Consider the following 23,584-nt stretch of genomic DNA (forward strand, 5'->3'; position numbering starts at 1 on the left):
CCAGCCACTTAGACCCCATTTCCCAAATAATTTATCCAACCAGTCCCAGGGGTCTTCCACTCTTAGCTTCTGTACTCCTTCCTTCAACATCTGAATGCTGCGGTGAATTGATTCCGAATGATCAGATAGGTTCATACAACACATTCCCTCCAACTCTTCACACCCATGGCCTTGCGCTAAAAGCAAAAAATCTATCGCTGCTCTATTTTGCAAAGTAGCATGTCGTATAGAATCTACATCCATTAATAATCCCGTTAGTGCTTCAGAGGTTGCATTTGATTGTTTTGCTAGCCAACATCCTAATTTATTTAATGTGACCAAACTTTTTGCTGCTGCGACACCTGGAGCCAAGATTGCAACCGCAGCTATAGTGTTCCGGTTCCATAGGTCGACAGCATCATCACATTGTGAAGTGTAGGCATGTGCTCTGCGCTTACCGCGCGTCTTAGGGGTGCTCCTTCTGTGGTCTAGGATCATAGATGTGTTTGGCATTAGTAGAGTTAATCTTCCCAACAAACACGGCCCACCTTTAATATGAGAGGGAATGCCAGGCCAGGCTCAGGAAACATTGGCCCCTGAATAATTGAAATACAAACACCAATCCATTTTTATGGACCCTAATAGCTCGAGTTCCTGAGGTTCTATTGGCAAGTGATTAAGATGTGGTAGGCATCCATCCCAATTGTCAGTGGCGTGTCGTTCCCCCCCCGCAGGCCTCCTTGAAAGGACTAATCAGGCCCAAGTCCCAATTATCTAAAGGAAGCCCCACTAGGCAGGTAGAAAAGGGGTTCCGGGGGAAGATATCGACAGGCAGATGGAATCCTGTCCTGTCTGATTGGCCAGAGTTACCCAAACATTTTCCTTCGGCTGTGAGGGTGCCCATAACGCAGCAACCGCACACAGTGATACTAGCCACAAGACACCCCCCCATGCTGGCGTCATGGTTTACGTTCTCTTTTTGTTCCGTTTCCACCCAAGTCGTTTGTCACACTGTCGTTTGGTACTTTCCCAGTCCGTTTCCCACACAGTCCACAGCTGGGGGACACAATGTGATCTCCCACACACTAGCTGTAGATTCTGTGGTTCAGCGTTCCCGGTGGTATTCCCTTTACACCTTGTGCACCTTCCCGCCCGGAACTGAGAGTGACAATACCGGTTTCTTTCGCAATTATCACATTTGCACAAAGTCCATGCGTGATGTGTTGATCCAGGACACTGGAGGCAGGGAATTCCTGTCACCTCTCGATTATCCAGTTGCCTGTTCTCTGCCGCCTGGTGTTCCCAGTCCACGGCTAATGGCAACCCACTTGGTCCCCTATATACCCCAGCACGGCCTGGTCCACTAGGTGGTTCCCTGAATATCGAATGAGATATTTTGTGTAAGTCCCAGTAATCTACTTCAAACCGTTGATGCATCCGTGGGCTCCTTGGGCTCCTTGTCCAGATACGGTCAAACGCAGCGGGCAGGTATCCACCGGGGTCCACGATCTGTGGAAACACAAGCATATCCTCTCCCCCATGTTATAAGATCATAAGGGCCTTCCCACTGGCTATTTTCCAATTACTTGACCCACACCCGAGCCCTTTCTCCTGCTGGAGAAGCCGAGTTACAAGATGTAAAGTGTCTCGCTATTACCGTGTTAGGGCTGCCAACGGCTGTCCTGTCTTCCCTTATTGTAAGATGATTTAACACATATATTGCTTTATGGAGGCGGGCTTGCGGTGATTCCCCTAGCATTCCCCCTTTTTGTTTTTGTAGTAGCTGCTTGAGAGTGAGATGAGCCCGCTCAACGATACCCTGGCTCTGAGGGGAATAAGGGATACCAGTGATATGTCGAATGCCCCATTGTGCCAAAAAGGCCTGCGTTTTTGCGCTTATGTACCCGGGCCCATTGTCCGTTTTGATCTGGTGTGGAACCCCTAGAGCAGCAAAGGCCCCTTTCCAGTGCCGTAAAATATCTTTGCTTTTTTCTCCGGTCTCTGCGGTCGCCCATAGAGCTCCGGAGAATGTATCGATGGAAACATGCACATATTTTTGTTTGCCAAATTCTCCGATATGAGTAACATCGGATTGCCAAATCTGTAGGGCCTTTTCTCCTCGGGGATTTACCCCTGTTTGGGGTATGGGAACTAATTGCTGACAGTCAGGACACATTTGTACGATACTTCGTGCCGTGTCCCAAGTCAACCCAAATTGTCAACGCAGCATTCGGGCAGATTGATGGAAAAACTCATGCGACAATCGGGCTTGTGTAGAAATGTCTGGTACAGGGACTGTCCATACGGGGGCAGCGAGACGATCCGCTCACGCATTCCCTTCTGATATAAACCCTGGGAGGGAGGTATGACTCCTCACGTGGAGCACGTAATACGGGTTTACGCGGCGATTCAACAAGTCCCATACCTGTTTGAACATTAAAAACACTGGTTCGTTATCAACTTCTTTGAGCCAAGCCTTTTCCAAGCGCCTGACAACGTTGGCGACGTACTGAGAATCAGTAACCAAATTTAATGGCATCTCCCATTGGCGAAAGACCTGAATTACTGCGTATATTTCCACCAGCTGAGGACTTCCTACAACATGGTGAACTTGATGTTTCCATTCCCCTTTTTCACACCACACTATAACTGCCTTACCTGTTCGTCCTGATCCATCGGTGAATAAGGTGGGTCCTTCGACAGGTACCTCCTTACTCAACGATTCAGGAATTATACTAATTTCCTCATTAAGGGAGAATAATTTGTGAGATGGATAGTGAATTAGAATTTGTCCCTTAAAATTTTCCAGCGCTATCTGTAGTTCTAGGCTATTAGCCTCACACCAATTAAGGTGGTCTTTAGTCAGTGGGAGATAAATTGTTTTAAGATCTGTGCCCGTTAATTCCAAACATCGCGCGCGTCCCTTTCGCACAAGCATCGAAAACATTTCCACCCTTGTCACTATCGTTTTTGGTGCTTGATGCGGCAGGAATACCCATTCAATGATGGCTAAGGGATCCTGGGTACCCTTGGTGTCCCATTGGCCTAAGAGGCCCACTGCTTGTCGGGACTGATTTAGGACATACAAGTTAACTCCCAATCCTTCAATTACGCGTTGTGCTTGCCTTTCGGTAAGCGCCTGTGATATTTTTTGTAGCGCTTGTTTGGCCTCTGTCGTTAATTCTCGTGGAGATGTCAACTCAGGATTACCCTTTAACAACTTGAACAGTGGGTTTAACATGTCATTATCTATTCCCAGCAATGGGCGTACCCAATTGATAGTCCCTGCTAGTTTTTGCAAGTCATTCAGTGTTTTAATGTTAGATTGCAAGGTTATGGGTTGGGGCTGTATCGTATGTTCTAAAATCTTCCACCCCAAGTACTTCCACAGGGCTTGCACTTGCACCTTTTCAGGAGCTATTTGCAAGCCGTATGTCTTTAACCCCTGCAACATATCTTTCATAACTGTGACGAGTTCCTTTGGGTCTCGTCCGGCGATTAAAATATCGTCCATGTAGTGATAACAAATTAAGTCAGGATATTTGTTTCTTATGGGCGACAACGCACGCGCAACATACATTTGACATATTGTGGGACTGTTTTTCATGCCCTGGGGCAACACCGTCCAATGATATTGCAACCTAGGCCCTTGATGGTTTACAACTGGTAGGGAGAAGGCAAATCTGGGAGCATCTTCCAGCGCTAAGGGAATCGTGAAAAAGCAGTCTTTCAAATCGATAATCACAATGTCCCATTGACGAGGTATCAATGTCGGTGAAGGCATACCTGGTTGCAATGTCCCCATATCTTGAATCACGGCATTTACTTGCCGTAAATCATGTAGAAGTCTCCATTTTCCACTTTTCTTTTTTATAACAAACACTGGGGTGTTCCAGGCGCTGGTGGTGGGAACCAGATGTCCTTGACTCACTTGTTCGTCCACTAACATTCGCAACGCGTCGGCCTTTTCCTGTGATAGGGGCCACTGATCCACCCACACTGGCTGGTCGGTGAGCCATGTGAGTCGAACGGTGGGCCGAGCGCCAGTGACCCCCGCTAAAAATGTTGATGCGGATCAGCAGTGCCAATCACTAGTCCCCAAGTGCTCAAGACATCTCGTCCCCACAGGTTTAACGGCACAGGAACCACAAAAGGTCGAATAGTTGCAACCTGTCCTTCCGGGCTTACAATCTGTATTAAGTTGGCACTCTGCCTGGACGTCGACAGGCCTCCGATTCCCACTAGCCCCGTGTTGACCGGGATGGTTTCCCATGATCCAGGCCACTTTGCAGTACTGATGATAGTAACGTCTGCCCCTGTATCTATCATTCCCTTCACTACCGGTTGTTCCGGTTTGCTGCCTTTATTCTTTAGAGTGCAGGTCAAAGTGGGCTGAGTTCTTTGGACAAGCTGAGTCCAAAAAATATTTGGTTCACCTGTGGACCCAAATCCACCAGCTCCCCGGGAAATAGGATCCCGATTACGAACCATACTCTTAAAAGGAACTAGCTGTGCAATCCTACTTCCAGCTGGAATAAATACTGGAGGAGAGGGGGTCCATAGCAACGCTTGCAGCTGTCCCGTATAATCAGAGTCGATAACCCCAGGTAACACAAACAAACCCTGCATAGTAGCACTGGACCTCCCCACCAATAGGGCACTCAGCCCCTGGCCAAGGGGGCCTCTCACATTGAGGGGCACCCTGTGCACAGTCTGATCGTTTATAGAGAGATTGGTGGCTGTGGAGACATCCACTCCGGCACTGCCAATGGTTCTGGCCTTGAGGTGACCCAGGCCTGCTGAGACAGCGGTCTCATGGGGTTTTGGGGTTGGGGATTTTGGGGTGGCATTTGTGTCGGTGCGCGCCCCCACCTCGCGCTCGACTTCCCGTTTCCCGACAAGGGTCGACCGCGGAGATCGTACTTTGACCGGCATTGATTAACATAGTGCCTCCCCTTGCAGCAGCACGGGCAAATACCAGGGGGCTGCTGAATTCCTTCCGATCCTCCCTTCTGTACAGGATTCTCAGGACATTGCCGTTTAAAATGCCCCGAGTTTCCACAGCAGAAACACGCTTTGTTACCGGGACGCAAGGCAGCGGCTAAACAGGCTGCAAAACCCTCATTCTTATGTGTAATTGAACCCACACGATTGCACGCGTCAAGCATGTCTATTATGGTCGGATTTCGCAATGTCTGTAAGACTCTTTTACAGTCCTCATTGGCATTTTCTATAGCCAATTTCATAAGCAATGCCTCTTTGGCTTCAGGATTTTGTATTTGTTTTTGAATAGCTTCTTGGAGCTTGTTGATAAAATCCATATAAGGTTCGTTGGTCCCTTGCTTAATGCTAGTAAAGGATTTTACCGGTCGTCCTGTATCAGGGACCTTTATCATTGCTTGAAACGCAAGGTCTGCTGATTGTCTTAAAATTTCAGGCACCAGCCGTGCCTGCAGTTGCGGCGTATTGACAGGGTCCTCCCCCATTAACTGAGCAAGTCCTGCGCCCCGTAGCGGGTCTCCCGCTCGCCGTTAAAAGCAGTAGCCGAATCAAGGGGAATTCCCTTTCGTTTTAGCCATGAAAGCAATAGGCGGAGGGTATGGTCATCATACTTAACTCCACGCTTTTCTAACAGTTTCTTAATAATACATAGTATAGATTCCTCCTCCTTAGTTAGTTGCGATCCCATTTTAAGTTTCCCAGCTGCTCACCTCTGCTCCAACGAGGCGATGATTCAAAGTTCCGGCTCCAGCTCTTTCCTGAGACTGCTCTGTCTCCCGCTGGCTATGACTCGTTCAGCTGGCTCCCCACCGGTGCTCTGTTCCAGCATTTTCGCCCCACGTTGGGCGCCATTTGTGGGGGTGAAAAGCGGCACGGACTCCGGCAGACACGGCAACCAAAGACCTTTATTGCTCTTTGTTAGCATCTTTTATAGCAAGCAGAAGTGTACACGCGCTACCTGCAGCTTGCAGATAGGTTACAGCCTTGTGTTCACGCGCATCTATGCTCTAGCAGATTGGCCCGTTCTTCCTGATCATGCGAAATGCCCTCATGGTCTTTATCTTGTTTTTCTCCTTCTAGCTGCACATTCCTTTCTCCGTTGTTTTCTGCTTAAGTGCCTTGTCATGCCAGGTGGTGCAGTGTTTGCTCATTAAAATCAAACTCAGGAATGTCCATTAGTGAGATTCCCATCCCCACACTAAGGAGCATCAGCAGGCTGCAGTCCTCTTTGGGACTCTAGCACCTGGCAGGGCCATACCTCAGCAGATGTCTGATCTGGAGCTGTGTATTGCAGAGGGGTGTAGCTGCTGTTAATGGCTATATGGGACACACCATGAGCTGACTTCAGACAGATGCTGAAGTGCAGGTTTTCAGACATCTCCTCCTCAGAAGAGATCCAGCCTGCAGTGAGAAAGAGGCATGAGAAAGTGAAAGAAGAGACCCTAGGGCAGCAGACAGCTATTGTGGGGCACTGTCTGTTGTTGGTAGGGGGGAAAATGTGGCATCTGAGACGTCCCTCACTGTGATGCTTAGTGGGAGGGTGGTGGTGGTGGTGAATCTGTAGACTCACACTGTGGTTTGTATAGGGATTTGTGGGGATCTCTTGCTGTGGGATATATGGGGAGACCCATGGGGTTCCCGACTGTGAGATGCAAGCGGGAATATTCAGATTCTCTCACTGAGGCACGTGTGCAGATATGGGGGTTCCCCCCCCCCCCCGAGGGATGCTGGGGAGTGATGTGTTCCTTCCTGGGGGATGCACCTGGGGGATCACTCACTAATGTGTTTTCTCCAGGGGAACAGCTCGCGTGGCCAGCAAAAGTGGGCCGCTCCACCAGGCTGCAGTGGCAGCTCCTGGACATGGCACAGGCTGATGGCCACCTCCCTGTTAGGAGGCAGGGTCCCCAGGAAACAAGTGAAGACAGGACCCCAGGGATCCCACTGGTCCTGCAGGTATCTTAAATTCTCCATGCCTGAAGTGGCTTTGCACAGCTTCTGGGCCTGCCACAGAGGGAGAAAAACGTGTCACTGAGGTCTCCCCAGGACTCCATTCCCTCACCTCCACCCTTCATCCCAATCTGCAGACCACCCACTCCCACCCCAATCCCAGTACCTCTTCCTTCTCCCAGAGCATTGCTTCAATGCAAGTGTCCCCCATGGTAGCACAGAAGGTGTGTACAACAGTGCCAGAGTCCACAGGAGAGATGAACATGGTCTCCTTAGAGACTTGCTGCATATTGTGGAAAAACAGCTCAGACACCGCATCGGCTACAAAGTCCTGGATGGTTACATTTACTGTCACAGTTTCCAGCTCCACTTCAGGATAGGAAGGAAAGAACCATATTCCCCTCTGGAATAAGCCTGAGGAAGACACAACAGCTGTCAGACTCCCTGCCTGCACATTCGGAAACTTTAAATTTGAGGTGTCTGCTTGTAGTGGGAAACAGTTGTGTGTCCCAACCTGCCACAGAAATGCCAGTTGCAGAAGCTGACAAATAGCAATGAAAGGTCCCTGAGGCTGTCAATGTGTTTACCTTAGACCACAGTTCCTCACCTCTCTAAGCCCCTTTCTGTCCAACACACATGGCAGCTGTGCCCTCAGATTGCCTAAATGCACCATGCTTCATCTTAGTTCAGGCCTAACATGGCATTGAGAGGAGTCTGTCTGTCCCCCAGCACATAGCATGAGACAGTCCCACAGTAGAGCTTCACGCAAATGGCAGGAGGTGCCCTGCAGCTCCTCAAACCTTCAAACCATATCTCAGAGATGGGAGCAGGTCCCACCACCTGCTTTGACACTAATGCTCCAAAGAGATGGGCTTGATTTGCAACTTAAGCAGACATACTACTCATTTTGGACTACTGGAAGGAAAGGGGGGACCATACCAAGGGCACTTAGAATGGCATCAAAGGTAGAGTCACAGGAAGTCGCCTCATCTCCTCTTCATTGTCAGCAGCGGAGATGTTTCTCGCTGACCTCCCTTTCTCACCTGTCATACTTGTAGCGTATAGTTTATCTGAGGCCAACAATGTGTAGATCTGAATTTGGTTGGAAGATAGCTTTGATGACCTCCCTTCCTGCTATGACAGCAGCCCATGGAAAGGCAACCTTCTCCATACCTTTGCCTTTGGTTTGAGATGAAGAGCATCTCATATTAGGGCAAGGTTTGGCATCAGTGGTGCATCAAACCACAACATGTGTTGGAGTAGTGTCTTAGTCAAGAATGGCATAACACTGTAGTAGGAATAGAGTGACACTTAGCAAAGGAAGGTATAAGACCTTCTCAGGGGTTGCTGTAACGTCTTGGAAGGGGATGGTGTACAGAAGATGGTATAGTTCACCTGGCAGGGATGATGCAACTCACCAATCAAGCAATGTACTTAGGTATCACAACACAATTCAGTAGGGGATGATTTAGCACCGCAGTAGAGGTGATGCAATATCATAGCACTGAGGAGTGTTGCCCCCCATCCCACAATAGTAGACATCTCTTCTGCATCATCCTCCCACTTTGTGATGGTTTCCCTGGAAAGCCTTCAGCACTATGGGTGAGATGAATCACACTTACAAAAACATGTTTTGCTATGCCAACCAGAAAAAGTGAAGGCTGACTACAGGCCATGCCCCTGAGTTCCCAGAACATGGTGAGATGTGCCTCCCTGTTAACTACCCAAGAAATCAGTTCTTTCCCACATTGCTCTCCCACCTAAAATCTCCTCCACTGCTCACAGATGCCACCCAACTCACCCCTACACATATACTGTTTGCTCAGGATGCCACTTTTCCTCATCTTGACTCTTTGGTTGAAGACAGCTTCTGTGTGGGAAAGAGCATAAAGTGAGCTATGACAGCCTGGGCACCTCCATCTTCCCTTCCTCCAAGATATGGAACTCCCCCCCACATACATGGGCCGAGATGACTCTTTGCTTCCTCACATCCCAACTCAGGATCCTTTTTGCTCCTCTCTCACCAGCCTGGTAGCAGATTAGTAGGAGAGAGGCCTGGGATAGGAACTGCAGGTGTCAGAAATGCCTGCTGGTTCAATAGGGTGGTGGTGCTTAATTCAGATTAGAGCACAGGGAAGGTGGAAGCAATGGTGGGTCACAGCCTGACACATAAGGTACAGCATGAGTTTGAGCCTGAGCAGTCGTAATTGCACCTGGAGGACACCGTATCAGTGTTGACAGAGGAAGAAATGGGCAGAAGGGTGGACAGACAGAGCAGGCAAAGAATGGTCTAGGAGGATGGGTGGAGGAATGCATGGATTTGTGTGAGGAGAGTGGTGTAGCTGGATTGTTGGAGAGGGCTGTATTTAGTGGCAGTAGGAGTGAATGGCAGAAAAAAGTGACCGCATGGGGAATTGGGGAGGGGACTGGATGAATGAATTTACAGTTGGGATGCATGGATGCACATCCAGGGAAGTAGGGGGCAGGAGGATGTTGGAGGAATTGATGAGCAAATGCAGTTGTGTGGAATGTGAGGGAGAGGATGACAAAAAGTGCCTGGTTTGTGACTGATCTGTCAATTAGGCACCTAGAACCACCAGGTCTGTGTACAGGTCAGTGGTCTGAACTCTTCCCACACTGAAGAGAGCCTTAACTCAGTTGTCAAAACATTGGGCAGGAGGGCCATTTGCAGAGAGGAGCCCTAGCATGGGTGAGTGGTCCTTGCAAAGGTGAGGAAATCCAATCTAGCTGTCTCCCATAGGTCCTGTGCTATACGTATTGGCATCATGTGTCTATCCTGGAAATGGCAGGGCATCTAAAACGATACTGGACACCTACGTTTCAACAACTAAATCTCACTCCTAAATTTAAATAAGAGGAAGAGCCTCTTGCTCTTAGCACAAGAGTAGGATTCAGTTCAAGATTATTATGTATAAATGTAGGTATTTAAAATAGATACATTCAGATTAACTTCTAAAGCCCTGCAAGGAGGTTTGCCAGAGGGCACAGAAAGGGGGGGTGAGAATGGGGCAAAGGAATGAATGAGGAGTGAGGGGGATGCGAGGGGGGATAGAATGAGGAAGGGAAGGAGGGATGTGCATTCTCTGCTGTAGTGATCCTAATGGAGGGACCACTGTACATTGAGGAGTTAGTGATCCATGTAGCAGTTAATCTGAGGAGGCACAGGACTGTGCTGTGCTGTGCTGCAGATACAGCTTGGCCTTCAGGCCTGTGCTGGGCTGCACAAATCCCATGGCTGCAGGATAACCTCAGCCAGCTCATTGTAAGAGAGCTGGCTCTGGAACATGCGCGTTGTAATATGCTGCATGCTGATGGGAGGCCCATTGGATGCTGCACAGCCCGGGGTTCCCAGCATCTGAGGGGACGTAAGATTATCTATGTTATTCTCTCTTTCTTTATAGTGTCAGCTCTAAGAAACGACATTTCAAATGATACTTTGCAGAATCTGAGTGGCTTTCTTACTGGGATCATAGTGAACTAGCACCTGCCTCCTGGGCCAAAACATTTGGTGCAGTCAGTGGGTCCCAGTGAGAAATACTTTTCTGGAAAAAGGATAACGAGGAAGGTACAGACTGAGAGCCTGGCTGGCTCCCGCACACAGCCGTGGGGGGCAGTCACAAGAAACTTGGCCCAGATGGTTTTCCCGGTGAATTGGGAAAGTGAAGAGGAATTAGCTGAATGTCCCAGCCTAGCTGAAGCATTAATGTGTCCCAAGAAACACGGGGCAGAGCAAGGAAAAGGCATGGAAAACTTGTGCTGTGTTTGGTTGCTACTAACGTGCTTGGAGCGGACACGGGGACGTTCGGCGTTGAAGCAGCAGCCCAGTGTGAGCTGCAGGTGCAGCAGCGCAAGGGGGTCCTGGGCAGCAAACGGCGGTGCGGGGGGACGGGGCGGGGGGCGCACGGGGCGGCCCGTCCCGGGCACCGTTGAGACACGAGCCGCTTGTGAGGGGGGAACGGGGGTGGGAGGCCTCGGGGACCCCAGCGGGGCTGGGGCACGAGTGCAGCAACAGCACCGCTGCGCGGCCGCCGGCGACGAAAGCGGCGAAGGAGAGGGCGTGAAGGGAAGCGCGGAGCCCCGGGGCACGCGCCCCGGCCGCCCCTCCCTCGGTCACAGGGAACAGGCGCCTTTCTTAACTGCGTCCTCCTCCCTGCACACAAGCCCGGGGAAGGGACGGCCCCTCTCCAGCGCGGCTCACCGAAGGGGAGGGGGGGGGCGGGGGCCGGCGGGGAACGACCGTCGCCCTTGCGCTCTGCTTTTAACACTGCGGAGCCGGCAAAGCAAGCAGCGGGTTACGGCTCTGCTATGTGCCCGGGGCAGTCGTAACACTAATTCATGGAAATCCGCCCCATTACCCCAGGATTAAAGTGATGACTGTTAACAAAATCGGGGTGGAGGGCGGAAGAACTGTCTCGAAAAGTCTTTCTAACCTTGCAGCCGGGAGGATGCGATGCATGATTATGCAGTTCCCTCCCAGGTATGGCAGTAACAGCAGCAAGAGAGCTGGGAGGAGCTGTCAGCTCTTGATCCTTCTCGGGTGGGATTTCCAAGGGAACGGCTCTCTTTTGTTCCCAGGAGAAGAAGCACGTCCCACTCTCCTGACTCAGCCCAGCATTAACAGCAGCCTTTTATTCTATGCCAGCGTTGCCCCAGATAGACCTTCTGAGTTAATGGCCCCTTTTTCTTAACACATGTAAATCTCAAACGACTCCACAAGAATCAATGTAAGTTTTTCATATAAGCCTGGGGGCTGCGCAAGAGCAAAAGCAAAGAGTGAGAAAAGTCAAAGAAAAAAAGAAAGGAAGGAAAGTCAGCAGGTCCAAACCCGACACCAGGGGCTTGGACTTCACTCACCACAAAAGTAAGGACAGGTATAATTCTCCTCGCTTTACTCATATGAGAAAGCACGCTCTTTCTCCCTCTGGTGCTCTCAGAGACTTCTATCTTTAGTCAGCCATCCTTGCTGTCAGTTTCTTTTAACTGTACTTGGATAATCCTCCAGGTTCTGGAGGACTCCTTCATCAGAGGAATTCCTGGGAGATAGCCCCTATTTAATGAAACTGAGAGTTGCTAAACTGATAAAAGACTAAAGATATGATTCTTTGTTCGTAGGAGAAATCCTCGTTTACCAGCAACTGCTTTTAAGGCTCCCAATAACAAAATTCATATGCTTGCACATCCACGTTCCTGTATTTTATTTTCTGTCAGGTAAGAGACTGAATTTACAAATATCATGATCTGTGCATGTGCCTCATTGTGAATTTGGACCTTAGCCTGCTATCCTTGACCTTAGAGGTCCCAAATGTGTAGGTACCATCTGAACTAAGTGGCCTGGCAGGATGGGGCAGTGCTGACAGACACACAGAAGCCTCCAAGCCTTTGCCAGGGCAGACAGACAAATGTACACATGCACACAGAACAGGTCTGCAGCCCTTCCAACATGGAGGGAAGGAAGGATGGATGCACAGACAAACGCACTCACCATAGAATGGCAGACTGCGGCAGGAGCAATGAGCAGACAGACACAGAAACGGCCACAGGACTGAAACCTGTCAGCTGTAGCATGAAAGGATGTTCACAGATGCGCGAGGAGGAGGAGGAGGAGGAAGGCTGGTCTTTGCAGGAAGCGGCAGGCATGGATGGGAACTGCGGTCAATGCTGCAGTGCCTGGGTGGATTCTGGGAAAGGGAATGCTGCCAAATGTGCACTCTGGGATATATGGTTGGGAACCAGGGGTGCTGCCAGCCCTCCCTGCTGGGATGGGTTGGAGGCACTGGGTGTAAGGGAGTTCCAGGTCTCTGGGCAGCTCTGGGGAGGTCAGTGGAGCCATGAGGAAAGCAGGAGCGATGGGGAACCCGCATGGTGGGTGCTTTTTGGGCCCGGATCTGGGAGCCAGGCTGGGGGTAGGGGAGGGGCACTAATAGAGACCATGCTGTGGGTTGGCCCCATCCTGGGGGCTCCGAGCTGGGGATGCTGCCTGGGAAAGGCCTCTTGTGTGTGGCAGGGGTGTCTTGGGGAGCGAACTGCAGCAGTGCTGCACAGGATGGGGAGGGGAGGGGGTGCTGCCCAGTACCGCCTGCCCTGTGGGAGGGTTGGAGATGGCAGGGGGGACTTGGGGGAAGTACCCCCTCACCAGAAGTGAAAGTGGCTGCCGGGCAGAGAGCCATCCCATTCCTGCAGCCAAAGTGCACCCACACAGGCACTTCAGCCTGCCTTCCCGACAACCTCCCCTGACTTTTCTTTTTCCAGCTGGCCTCATCGGGTCCAAGAGGATACAGGTAGGAAACCAGTTTTGGACCAGTGAGGAAACCTTGGAAGAAGAGGTGGGCATCTTGAGTCTTTATTCTAGACATTGCTGAGCTTGCTCGGAGTCATACACCTGCAGAAAAGTGAATACCAAAGCTCCAGACCTGGAAGGGGTGTTGCTATGGGTGACCTCTGGAAGGCTACATCCAAAGACAGGGTCCCATTTTCCTGAGGGACACCGAGACCTCCTTGTTCCCCAGAGGACAGACTATTTATGTTGAGAGCTGGAGTCACCAAAGTGCACTAGGTGGCTCATGCACAATCTTGTCAGCAGAGCAGCTGTGGGGTAGCCTGATGTCCATTGTGCATGACTGTGAAGTAACAGACATGGTCAAATCCTGATTCGCTTCTGGAACAGTGAAATTTTCTTTTCCTTAACTTGTGGCATTTCAGTAAGCCATGTTTCATCAGTGTTGCTTTTCAGGAATTTTCTTCTCCAATGCTGATTATTAAAATCGTTGAAAAAACTTGAAAAACTCTCAGAATTCTTTCGAAGCATCACTGAGATTTCTGCTGAATACTGAGAGCTTGGTAGTCTGCTTCTGGTTATAAACTGTGTTCAGTGCTTGAATGGATGAATGGATGAATTCGATCCTGGGCTCCCTACTGAACTGAACCACCTTTTTCCATTCATCAGGAAAACCCATTACTGTAGAGACACAGTATGGACACCGCACTGAGTATGTTTCCATCAGTGCTCCAGCAGTCCCTGCATTTTAAAATGTTCATTCACAGTGCCCCTCCAATCCTGCAGCACATACCCTCAGTGATGTGCTTAAAAAGAAAAAAAAAAGACAACAGTAGACCCTCTGGTACCTTGCAACATGACTGTGTCTTAATTTCAGCCTCTTTAAACTGGACATTTCCTTCAAGAGAAAACACCATTTTATCTCAGCATCATTAGTGGCTCAGAGAGCTTGGCAGTATGCTATGCACAGCGCGTGTAGGCTAGCCCGCAACAGGGACTGCAAGCTCTGAAGAAAAGCCTGTCTGTACACTTACCTCTGGTGGCCTGAAAACTCTTGCTGGTGTCTACCACAAAGACAGAAAAGATAAAAACCTCAATTTTGCCTCATTAGCTAAGGGATTTATAAAGGAGAGTTGCCTTGTGCTCTGACTAGAAATGAAGATGTAGGCTATTATCTACAGTTTTAAAAGAAACTGTTACAGTGCATGATCCCTGATGCTCAGGGAAAGGGAGTGCAAAGCAGCTTTGCTCCATGCTCTGGCCTAGCAGCCTGTAGAGATCACCATGGCCACCCTGTGTAGCATTTTGCCAAGGTCTCCTGTAGGCGCCATACAGTGATCCTCTCGCCCATAATTTTGAGACACTATGACTTTTTTTTGTATTTCAAAGTGCTTGAAATAAGAAGACCATGGTGCAGGCAGCAAAGGTTAGACTTGTTTTGCACGATGCTGAGGCTGCATACCATGTGTGAGTGGAGTCTATAGTGGGTGGTGTGGGGATGTTTGGGGTTGTAATGCATGCTGGCATAGAGCTGGAAGTATCAGCAAGTTGTGCAGAGAAGAGGGACTCAAGCCTGATTTTCTCCATAGAGCCTTGTGGGAGAATTTGTAGACTGAACTGTTACCATTCATGCTGAGTTCAGTTTCATGTGGAATTAGCTATTTTGTTCCAAAGGACAGCTTGAGGCTGACCTCACAGTCATGCACTACGGAAGCTCAGAGTACAAGGTAACGGTGGCAAAGTATGCATCTAGGTTTTCTGGCTGTGTTGACGCATCTCTGGGGTGGGCTCATTGACCCTCCTCTGGGTCATTCTGGCATTCTAGATGTGATCAGATAAGTACTCAGTAAAGTGGACTAATCACTTCCCTAGATTTCCTGGCTGCACTCCTGCTGATAGAGCCCAGGATGCTGTCAGCCTCCCATCCTGCCGTTGTGGATCCTTGCTGCCAAGGAAATAGTAGGTGGGATCCCATAGGGATCTGCTCTAAAGGGCAAAGGAGCTCAAGAGGGGTCACAAGTCTTCAAGGGAAACCTCCTTCAAGCACAAAAATGGTCCATCTGGATACTCAGGAAAGCATGCAGACGTATCAAGAGACCAGCTTGGCCAAACAACTGAGCTCCAATGCAAAAGAAAGCATATAAAAAAGGTATAAACAGGAACAGAATACAGAGGAGGAATACAGAAACATTGCCCTGGCATGCAGGGATGTTGTTAAGAAAAACAAAGCTCAGCTGGAGTTGAGAGTTGCAAGAGATGTCAAGGGCAGCAAGAGGAACTCCTATTGCTACATTAAAAGGAAAAGAACAAAGCCAGCCGGGAAATACGGGCTCACTGCTGAATGGGACTTGTGATTTAGAGAGAGCAGATGAAGATAGGGCAGAGGTACTCAATGTCTTCTTTGCTTTAGTTTTTGCCATCAGTGTCTGACAGGCCTTTGTGATGCCTCCCAGGGAATCCCTCATTGTAAGGTAGACCCTTAAAAGTCCTCCAAGCAGACAGAGGTTTTTATCAAATTTTTCCAACAGTTTTCTCTTTCTATGCATGTCTGCCTCAACAAAAAGGAACTTTGGGGTTTCCAGGATGAACTGAGTGCACTTAATGGTTTGTGGTGTTCTATCTGTTATCATTCAACGACTTTGGTTTTGTAGATACGCTTCTTTCTCTATCAGATCAGCTTCAATGTCTAAAATTTGATGGTGGGAAACCCAGCAGGGATTCTGAAGTCCCCAACTATCTCACTTAGGAGTTTCTTTCATAGTATACATATGTGTATATCTATATGTATGTATCTCTATATCCTAACTCCTCAATCCCTGGTGCTTTCAGGAGTGGTGCTTGATTCAGGCTGATATTCCCAGAGCCTGCTACTTCAACCATTTGTGCCTGAAGGCCTACAGGTCCTGCGTGAGGCAGGCCTTCAGGCTCTACTTCCTTTTGGGGGGGGCAGGTGACTTGGCCCAGAAGTCAGTGGGAGAACTAGCACAAGGGAACTGCACAGAAGCAAGAGCTATAAGCAACTATGGCATGCCAGATGCAGCATGAGTCATTAGCGTCATCTTTCCACTTGCTGTATACACCTTCTGCCTGTAGGTCTGAGTCTCTTCCGCAAGCATCTGGAAGCTATGGAGAGGCTTCAGCACCCTTAGTGGTAGAGGCTGTGAAGCTTGCCAACTATGATCTTTCTAGAGAGGGCGGGAGTGAACAGGCTCCTCCAGAGGCATGGTCAGTCAAACGAGAGAATCCTCTCACATGGGGAGGAAAAAAATGTCCTCCGGAAAGACCATATCCCAGTACACCCCTCTCTCCCCTGCCTCTCATTGACTGTAAAGGGGGCTCACCACATCATGTTGGATGCCTACACTGCGGGTGCCTAGGAACAGGGAATGGGTGAGCTTCACACACACAGCTGTAAGTGCCATGGAAATTCATCTGGTCTGTCTTTTCCTCGCTTGCAGTGGATTTTATCTAATCCTAATGGATTTTATTTAATCCTAATAAACAGAGTGGACTTTTTGAACAGCTGCAGTGATATTCCTCTCAATGCCAGCATTTGATTCAGTATGTGGTCATTCCAAAGCCCAAACAGCTGTGAGGTGTTTTGTAATTTCCCCAACTGGCCTTGTTGGGACAATCACAATCGAGTCCAATGGAAAGCTACGCAGTTTAACATTCTCACAGAGGTGTCTCGTATTCCCATGTGAATGTGAGACCAATTTATAGCATAAATACAGCTGAGCAAAAGGACAGGAGAGAATAGAATAAGTTTTCTTTGTAACTATGTTTAGAGAGAAAATAATTGGTGGCCATTAATATTAATGAAAAGCCTTTGTGTTTTAATGGCAGGGGGAAAGAAAAGAAGCTACAAATGTATTTAACGTTATGAAGACTGGTGTTAATGGATGGGATTAGTGGGTGAAATGCACCCCCTCTTATATTAGGGAGAGATTCCCATCATATAGGTTTAGGTGCCTGCTGTGTAGGTACCTGCAAGCAAGCTAGGTTTCTTGGTTTCCACTGTAGGCAGAGGACATCTAATTGATAACTCAGTGAAGTCTAGAGGACTATTTGGCTCACCTTGTGGTCAGCAATGACTCACTTGCCGAGATGTCCATGAGTCCATGGAACCTCACTCAACTAGCTGTTGTGTTAAAACCTCCATGAGAAGACATCCACATGGAAGGCAACACAAATCCTGTTAGTTAGTATCCTTTCACAATTGACAGATCTATGCAGCAGTCAAAGGCAAGAGTGTCTCACCCTAAAGCAGACAGCAACTTTTGGCCTGAGGGATCATGTCCTACATGTGCCAGGTTCTCTTCACTGAGCAGAGAGGGGCTCAAGAGACCAGTAGGGCTGTAGGCATCTGCACTACAGAGTTTTACTTCACAAGGTGGGGTTTGAGCTTGACAGTAGAGCTTGACCTTGTACCATAGTAAAACAATGCTCTTTAGAATTCTGGTTACTGAAGGATTCACTGCACCAGGAGAGGAACACGCCTTGGCTAGCTGTCAGGTGCTCACCAAGCTGCTCTCTCACTCCCCTTCCTCAGCAGGATGGGGGCGGAGAAAATAAGGACAGGGAGATCAATCACTAGATACCATCATGGGCAAAAGAGACTCATCTTGGGAAAATTAATTTATTGCCAATTAATAACAGAGTAAGATATTGAGAAATAAAAACAAAACTAAAACCACTTTCCCACCACCTCTCTTCTTCCTAGGCTCAACTTTACTCCTGACTCTTCTACCTCCTCCCCGCTGAGCGGTCCAGGGGGGATGGGGAATGGGGGTTGCAGTCAGTTCATAACATGTTTTCTCTGCCGCTCCTTCCTACTCATGTTCTTCCCCTGCTCCAGCATGGGGTCCTTCGCATGGGCTGAAGTTTTTCAAGAACTTCTCCAGCATGGGCCCTTTCCACGGGGCACAGTCCATCAGGAACAGACTGCTCCAGCATCAGAGTTACTAATTGTAGTTTATTTTTAGATTCAGGGAAGAGCAATAGGCCCTGTCAGGGAGAGAATGGCAATGGATAAAAATAAGCAGTTTTAAGTAGTGATTCATGCAATCTATTTTTGTTTTCTACTTCAGTAGAAATTTTGCTCAGACACATCTTTGTCTCCTCTGACTATAAAGTGAGTTTCTAGATCATTAACTTAGAAACAGGCAAACACAGGGTAACATGAAGATCTGATTGTTGGAAAGAGCACTCAGGTAGTAGATACATGGGAAGTGACTACGCTGTCCATGTTTAGGTGTGTAGTAAAATTTTACAGATCCTATCTAGCTTCAAATTGCCATTCCAAAAGGGTGTGAATATACCCTAAGTCTTGCATCGTATCTGCAAGCCCTGTCCAGATGTCTTAGATATCATGGATGTAAATGTTTAGGCATCTGACATCTCTCCCAGTCAAACTGAATACTTCTCTCCACTGGCTGTAAAATGAGGCAGTAGCTGTAATGCACTTCTCTACATTCTAGCCAACTAAAAATTAGTAAGATTAATTGCCTCTTAAGTCACACCTCAAACTTTAAGATATTAAAAGTGAAGCAAGATGAATTTTGTTTTCAGATTACAGGAAGACATGAACGTACTGTCTACTTTCCTTAGTGGTTACTTTTCTCATCTGTTTCTAGCACTCTGAAACTTATCTCCATTTAAATTAATCATCTAGTTTTTCTCTCCTATTAATGGAGACAAATGCATACCTTCTGAGGACAATTTCACACATTTACCTTAGATTTTTGTCTTAGGATAGGATGAAGAGATTTTTGAAAGAGCTTATCTTCCTCCGTTGACTATAAAAATGTACTGAATGAACCTTCTTTTTAAATGACTAAAATCAGAAGATGGTAATCTCATCTTCTGTGGGAATCTCAAAAGCATCATAGCAGTCTGGAATCTGACTTTTTGTCTTACCCATGGCAAATATTCATTTGGGGCACGCCATGGGGAATCTCTCTGTATTTAAGTAACTTTTAATCCTTTTACATGCCTTCGGTATTAGAGTACTTTCAAATAAAACACAAACACCTAAACCAATTCTAAATGAAACTTAGTTCGATTCTCTGTGTTCTTTTGTTTACACATGACATTTGTGATTGGAAAGGAGAGGGAAAATCAATCCACTGTACAAGTATTTATCTTCCTGGGTTTCCCTGATAGTCAGTATTTGAACAACTTCTCCATGGTCTTTCCTCTTGTGTACACCTTAACTGTGATAGGAAATGTTGCTGTTGTCATTCTAGTGAGATCACACCCAGGGCTCCAAAAACCCATGTGTTTTTTTCCCTGCAACTGCTCCTTCCTGGAGATCTTGTGCACTTCTGCCTGCATTCCCAAAGCCCTCTCACTCTTCACAGGTATTAGCAAAACTATCTCCTTCACCAGCTGCGTTCTACAGATGTGTATTATTTTCTCCCTGGGCCGCACAGAATATTTCCTGGTAGCTGTCATGACCTATGACCATTATTTAGCTAAATGCTACCCACTGCATTACAGCACTCTCATGAACAGCACTCTCTCCACTCAACTAGCCCTTTGTTCATGGGTTTGTGGTTTTCTAGCTATTTCTGTTCCAGTCATCCTGATTAGTAGGTTGTCTTTCTGTGGCTCTAATGCTATCAATCACTTCTTCTGTAGCATTGATTCTTTGACTATTTTTTCCTGCAGTGACACCCATGTGGTTGACACGACAGCTTTAATCTCTGTTTTTGTCATTCTTGGATCATGCTTGGTCTCCCTGATCTCTTACACTTATACCATCTCCACCATACTCAGAATCCCAACAGTTTAAGGTCGTCACGGAGCTTTTTCCACTTGTTCTGCTCATCTCATTGTTCTCATTATGTGGTATGGCTCCACAATTTTTCTTTATGTCAGGTCTTCTAAACAAGCCTCGATGGAAATGAACAAGATTGTCAACATCCTGAGCAATATTGAAACTCCACTTTGTGGAGTTTCCTTTCCTCTGCACTTTGAGGAAAAAAGAGGTAAAAGTAGCTTTGAGGAAGATATCAAATATATCCTAAAATGTAGCTGGAAAGGCTTGATGTCATTAGCCTAAATATTTAGTGTGTACTTAAGGGTTTTTTTATAGCAATTTGCACCTTCCTTCCTTCAAATATGCTTCTAAATTTAGACATTTGGATAAATATTTTAAAATTTCTGAAGGGCAGGGTTTCATATGTTTAGTTATGTGGGAATTGATTTGTTTTACCAAATGGCCATCTACATATTAACTGTCTACACGTGAGGCAGTTGTCTGTACTGTAATTGTACTTTATGGAACAAGAACTTCCAGGATGAGATTCAGCTCGTACAATAGATGGCTGGAAGATTCAAGCTTCAAAAGTGTCTGTTTTCCCTGCATAATAAAAGACGCTTTGAGGTTTCATCTGACTAAATGCAAGCATCTTCTGTAGTTTTGAATGTTCCAGATCTTGAAAACATTTCTGTGCACTATTCTTCCTTTTTCCCCAACCCCTCACAGGCACACTGTCCTGGTTTCAGCAGGGATAGAGGTAATTTCCTTCCTAGTAGCTGGTACAGTGCTGTGTTTTGGGTTTAGAACGAGAACGAAGTTGATAACTCACCAATGTTTTAGTTGTTGCTAGGTAGTGCTTACAATAGTCAAGGACTTTTCAGCTTCCCATGCTCTGCCAACTGGGAGGGCTGCAGGTGCACGGGGGGCTGGGAGGGGGCAAAGCCAGGACAGCTGACCCAAACTGGCCAAAGGGATATTCCATACCATCTGATGTCATGCTCAGCATATAAAGCTGGGGGAAGAAGAAGGAAGGGGGGGACGTTCAGAGTGATGGCGTTTGTCTTCCCCAGTCACCGTTACGCGTGATGGAGCCCTGCTTTCCTGGAGATGGCTGAACACCTGCCTGCCGATGGGAAGGAGTGAATGAATTCCTTGTTTTGCTTTGCTTGCATGCGCAGCTTTTGCTTTACCTATTAAACTGTCTCAATCCATGAGTTTTCTCACTTGTACTCTTCCAATTCTCTCCCCCATCCCACTGGGGGGGAGTGAGCGAGTGGCTGTGTGGTGCTTAGTTGCCGGCTGAGGTTAAAGCACAACACATACTCAGGGAGAATGCAGTGTATCTACCCATCCAGCAGCTGCCTTCATTCAGGCAGCCACAGCTGCAAAGACACCAAAGCTCCAGTCTGAGGACATGCATATACATGCTATAGTTTCATTCTCCCTGTTCTGTGAAAATACGTGATTCTGCTCTGAATTATAGGTGAAAACACAAATGTGTCATAGGGTTTAATACACAGTATGCCTAGATGGTGCCAAAAACACTACTACACCGTGTACAGCTGCAGCTGCAGTGGTTCACAAATGGGAAAGGGGATTTTCCACTACTATAAATTACCCACCTGTTGTGGTTTAGCCCCCACCAGCAGCTAAGCACCACACAGCTGCTTCACTCACTCCCCCACCCAGTGGGATGGGGGAGAGAATGGGAAGGGTAAAAGTGTAAAAATTTGTGGGTTGAGATAAAGACAACTGTATTTATATTACTTGCTTCTGTAGCATCTCGGCCCATGTATGTGGGGGGGAGTTCCATATCTTGGAGGAAGGGAAGATGGAGGTGCCCAGGCTGCCATAGCTCACTTTATGCTCTTTCCCACACAGAAGCTGTCTTCAACCAAAGAGTCAAGATGAGGAAAAGTGGCATCCTGAGCAAACAGTATATGTGTAGGGGTGAGTTGGGTGGCATCTGTGAGCAGTGGAGGAGATTTTAGGTGGGAGAGCAATGTGGGAAAGAACTGATTTCTTGGGTAGTTAACAGGGAGGCACATCTCACCATGTTCTGGGAACTCAGGGGCATGGCCTGTAGTCAGCCTTCACTTTTTCTGGTTGGCATAGCAAAACATGTTTTTGTAAGTGTGATTCATCTCACCCATAGTGCTGAAGGCTTTCCAGGGAAACCATCACAAAGTGGGAGGATGATGCAGAAGAGATGTCTACTATTGTGGGATGGGGGGCAACACTCCTCAGTGCTATGATATTGCATCACCTCTACTGCGGTGCTAAATCATCCCCTACTGAATTGTGTTGTGATACCTAAGTACATTGCTTGATTGGTGAGTTGCATCATCCCTGCCAGGTGAACTATACCATCTTCTGTACACCATCCCCTTCCAAGACGTTACAGCAACCCCTGAGAAGGTCTTATACCTTCCTTTGCTAAGTGTCACTCTATTCCTACTACAGTGTTATGCCATTCTTGACTAAGACACTACTCCAACACATGTTGTGGTTTGATGCACCACTGATGCCAAACCTTGCCCTAATATGAGATGCTCTTCATCTCAAACCAAAGGCAAAGGTATGGAGAAGGTTGCCTTTCCATGGGCTGCTGTCATAGCAGGAAGGGAGGTCATCAAAGCTATCTTCCAACCAAATTCAGATCTACACATTGTTGGCCTCAGATAAACTATACGCTACAAGTATGACAGGTGAGAAAGGGAGGTCAGCGAGAAACATCTCCGCTGCTGACAATGAAGAGGAGATGAGGCGACTTCCTGTGACTCTACCTTTGATGCCATTCTAAGTGCCCTTGGTATGGTCCCCCCTTTCCTTCCAGTAGTCCAAAATGAGTAGTATGTCTGCTTAAGTTGCAAATCAAGCCCATCTCTTTGGAGCATTAGTGTCAAAGCAGGTGGTGGGACCTGCTCCCATCTCTGAGATATGGTTTGAAGGTTTGAGGAGCTGCAGGGCACCTCCTGCCATTTGCGTGAAGCTCTACTGTGGGACTGTCTCATGCTATGTGCTGGGGGACAGACAGACTCCTCTCAATGCCATGTTAGGCCTGAACTAAGATGAAGCATGGTGCATTTAGGCAATCTGAGGGCACAGCTGCCATGTGTGTTGGACAGAAAGGGGCTTAGAGACGTGAGGAACTGTGGTCTAAGGTAAACACATTGACAGCCTCAGGGACCTTTCATTGCTATTTGTCAGCTTCTGCAACTGGCATTTCTGTGGCAGGTTGGGACACACAACTGTTTCCCACTACAAGCAGACACCTCAAATTTAAAGTTTCCGAATGTGCAGGCAGGGAGTCTGACAGCTGTTGTGTCTTCCTCAGGCTTATTCCAGAGGGGAATATGGTTCTTTCCTTCCTATCCTGAAGTGGAGCTGGAAACTGTGACAGTAAATGTAACCATCCAGGACTTTGTAGCCGATGCGGTGTCTGAGCTGTTTTTCCACAATATGCAGCAAGTCTCTAAGGAGACCATGTTCATCTCTCCTGTGGACTCTGGCACTGTTGTACACACCTTCTGTGCTACCATGGGGGACACTTGCATTGAAGCAATGCTCTGGGAGAAGGAAGAGGTACTGGGATT

General features: G+C 47.8%; 1 protein-coding gene and 2 pseudogenes across 1 annotated transcript in view; 2 read left to right on the forward strand and 1 right to left on the reverse strand.

Moving 5' to 3' along the window:
• LOC143169233 (von Willebrand factor A domain-containing protein 5A-like) overlaps positions 1-8,771 on the reverse strand; it is a 106,102-nt pseudogene extending 97,331 nt beyond the window's left edge.
• Positions 8,772-19,310: 10,539 nt separating this feature from the next.
• Positions 19,311-20,253, forward strand: LOC143169234 (olfactory receptor 6F1-like; annotated as a pseudogene).
• A 1,642-nt stretch (positions 20,254-21,895) lies between these two features.
• LOC143169235 (von Willebrand factor A domain-containing protein 5A-like) overlaps positions 21,896-23,584 on the forward strand; it is a 121,193-nt gene continuing 119,504 nt past the window's right edge. The window contains 2 exon segments of the mRNA XM_076356508.1: positions 21,896-21,938; positions 23,326-23,573. Coding sequence (XP_076212623.1) covers positions 21,896-21,938; positions 23,326-23,573 — 291 coding nt within the window.

This window comes from Aptenodytes patagonicus, chromosome 20, assembly GCF_965638725.1.
Source record: "Aptenodytes patagonicus chromosome 20, bAptPat1.pri.cur, whole genome shotgun sequence".
In the NCBI taxonomy this organism is placed as follows: domain Eukaryota; kingdom Metazoa; phylum Chordata; class Aves; order Sphenisciformes; family Spheniscidae; genus Aptenodytes; species Aptenodytes patagonicus.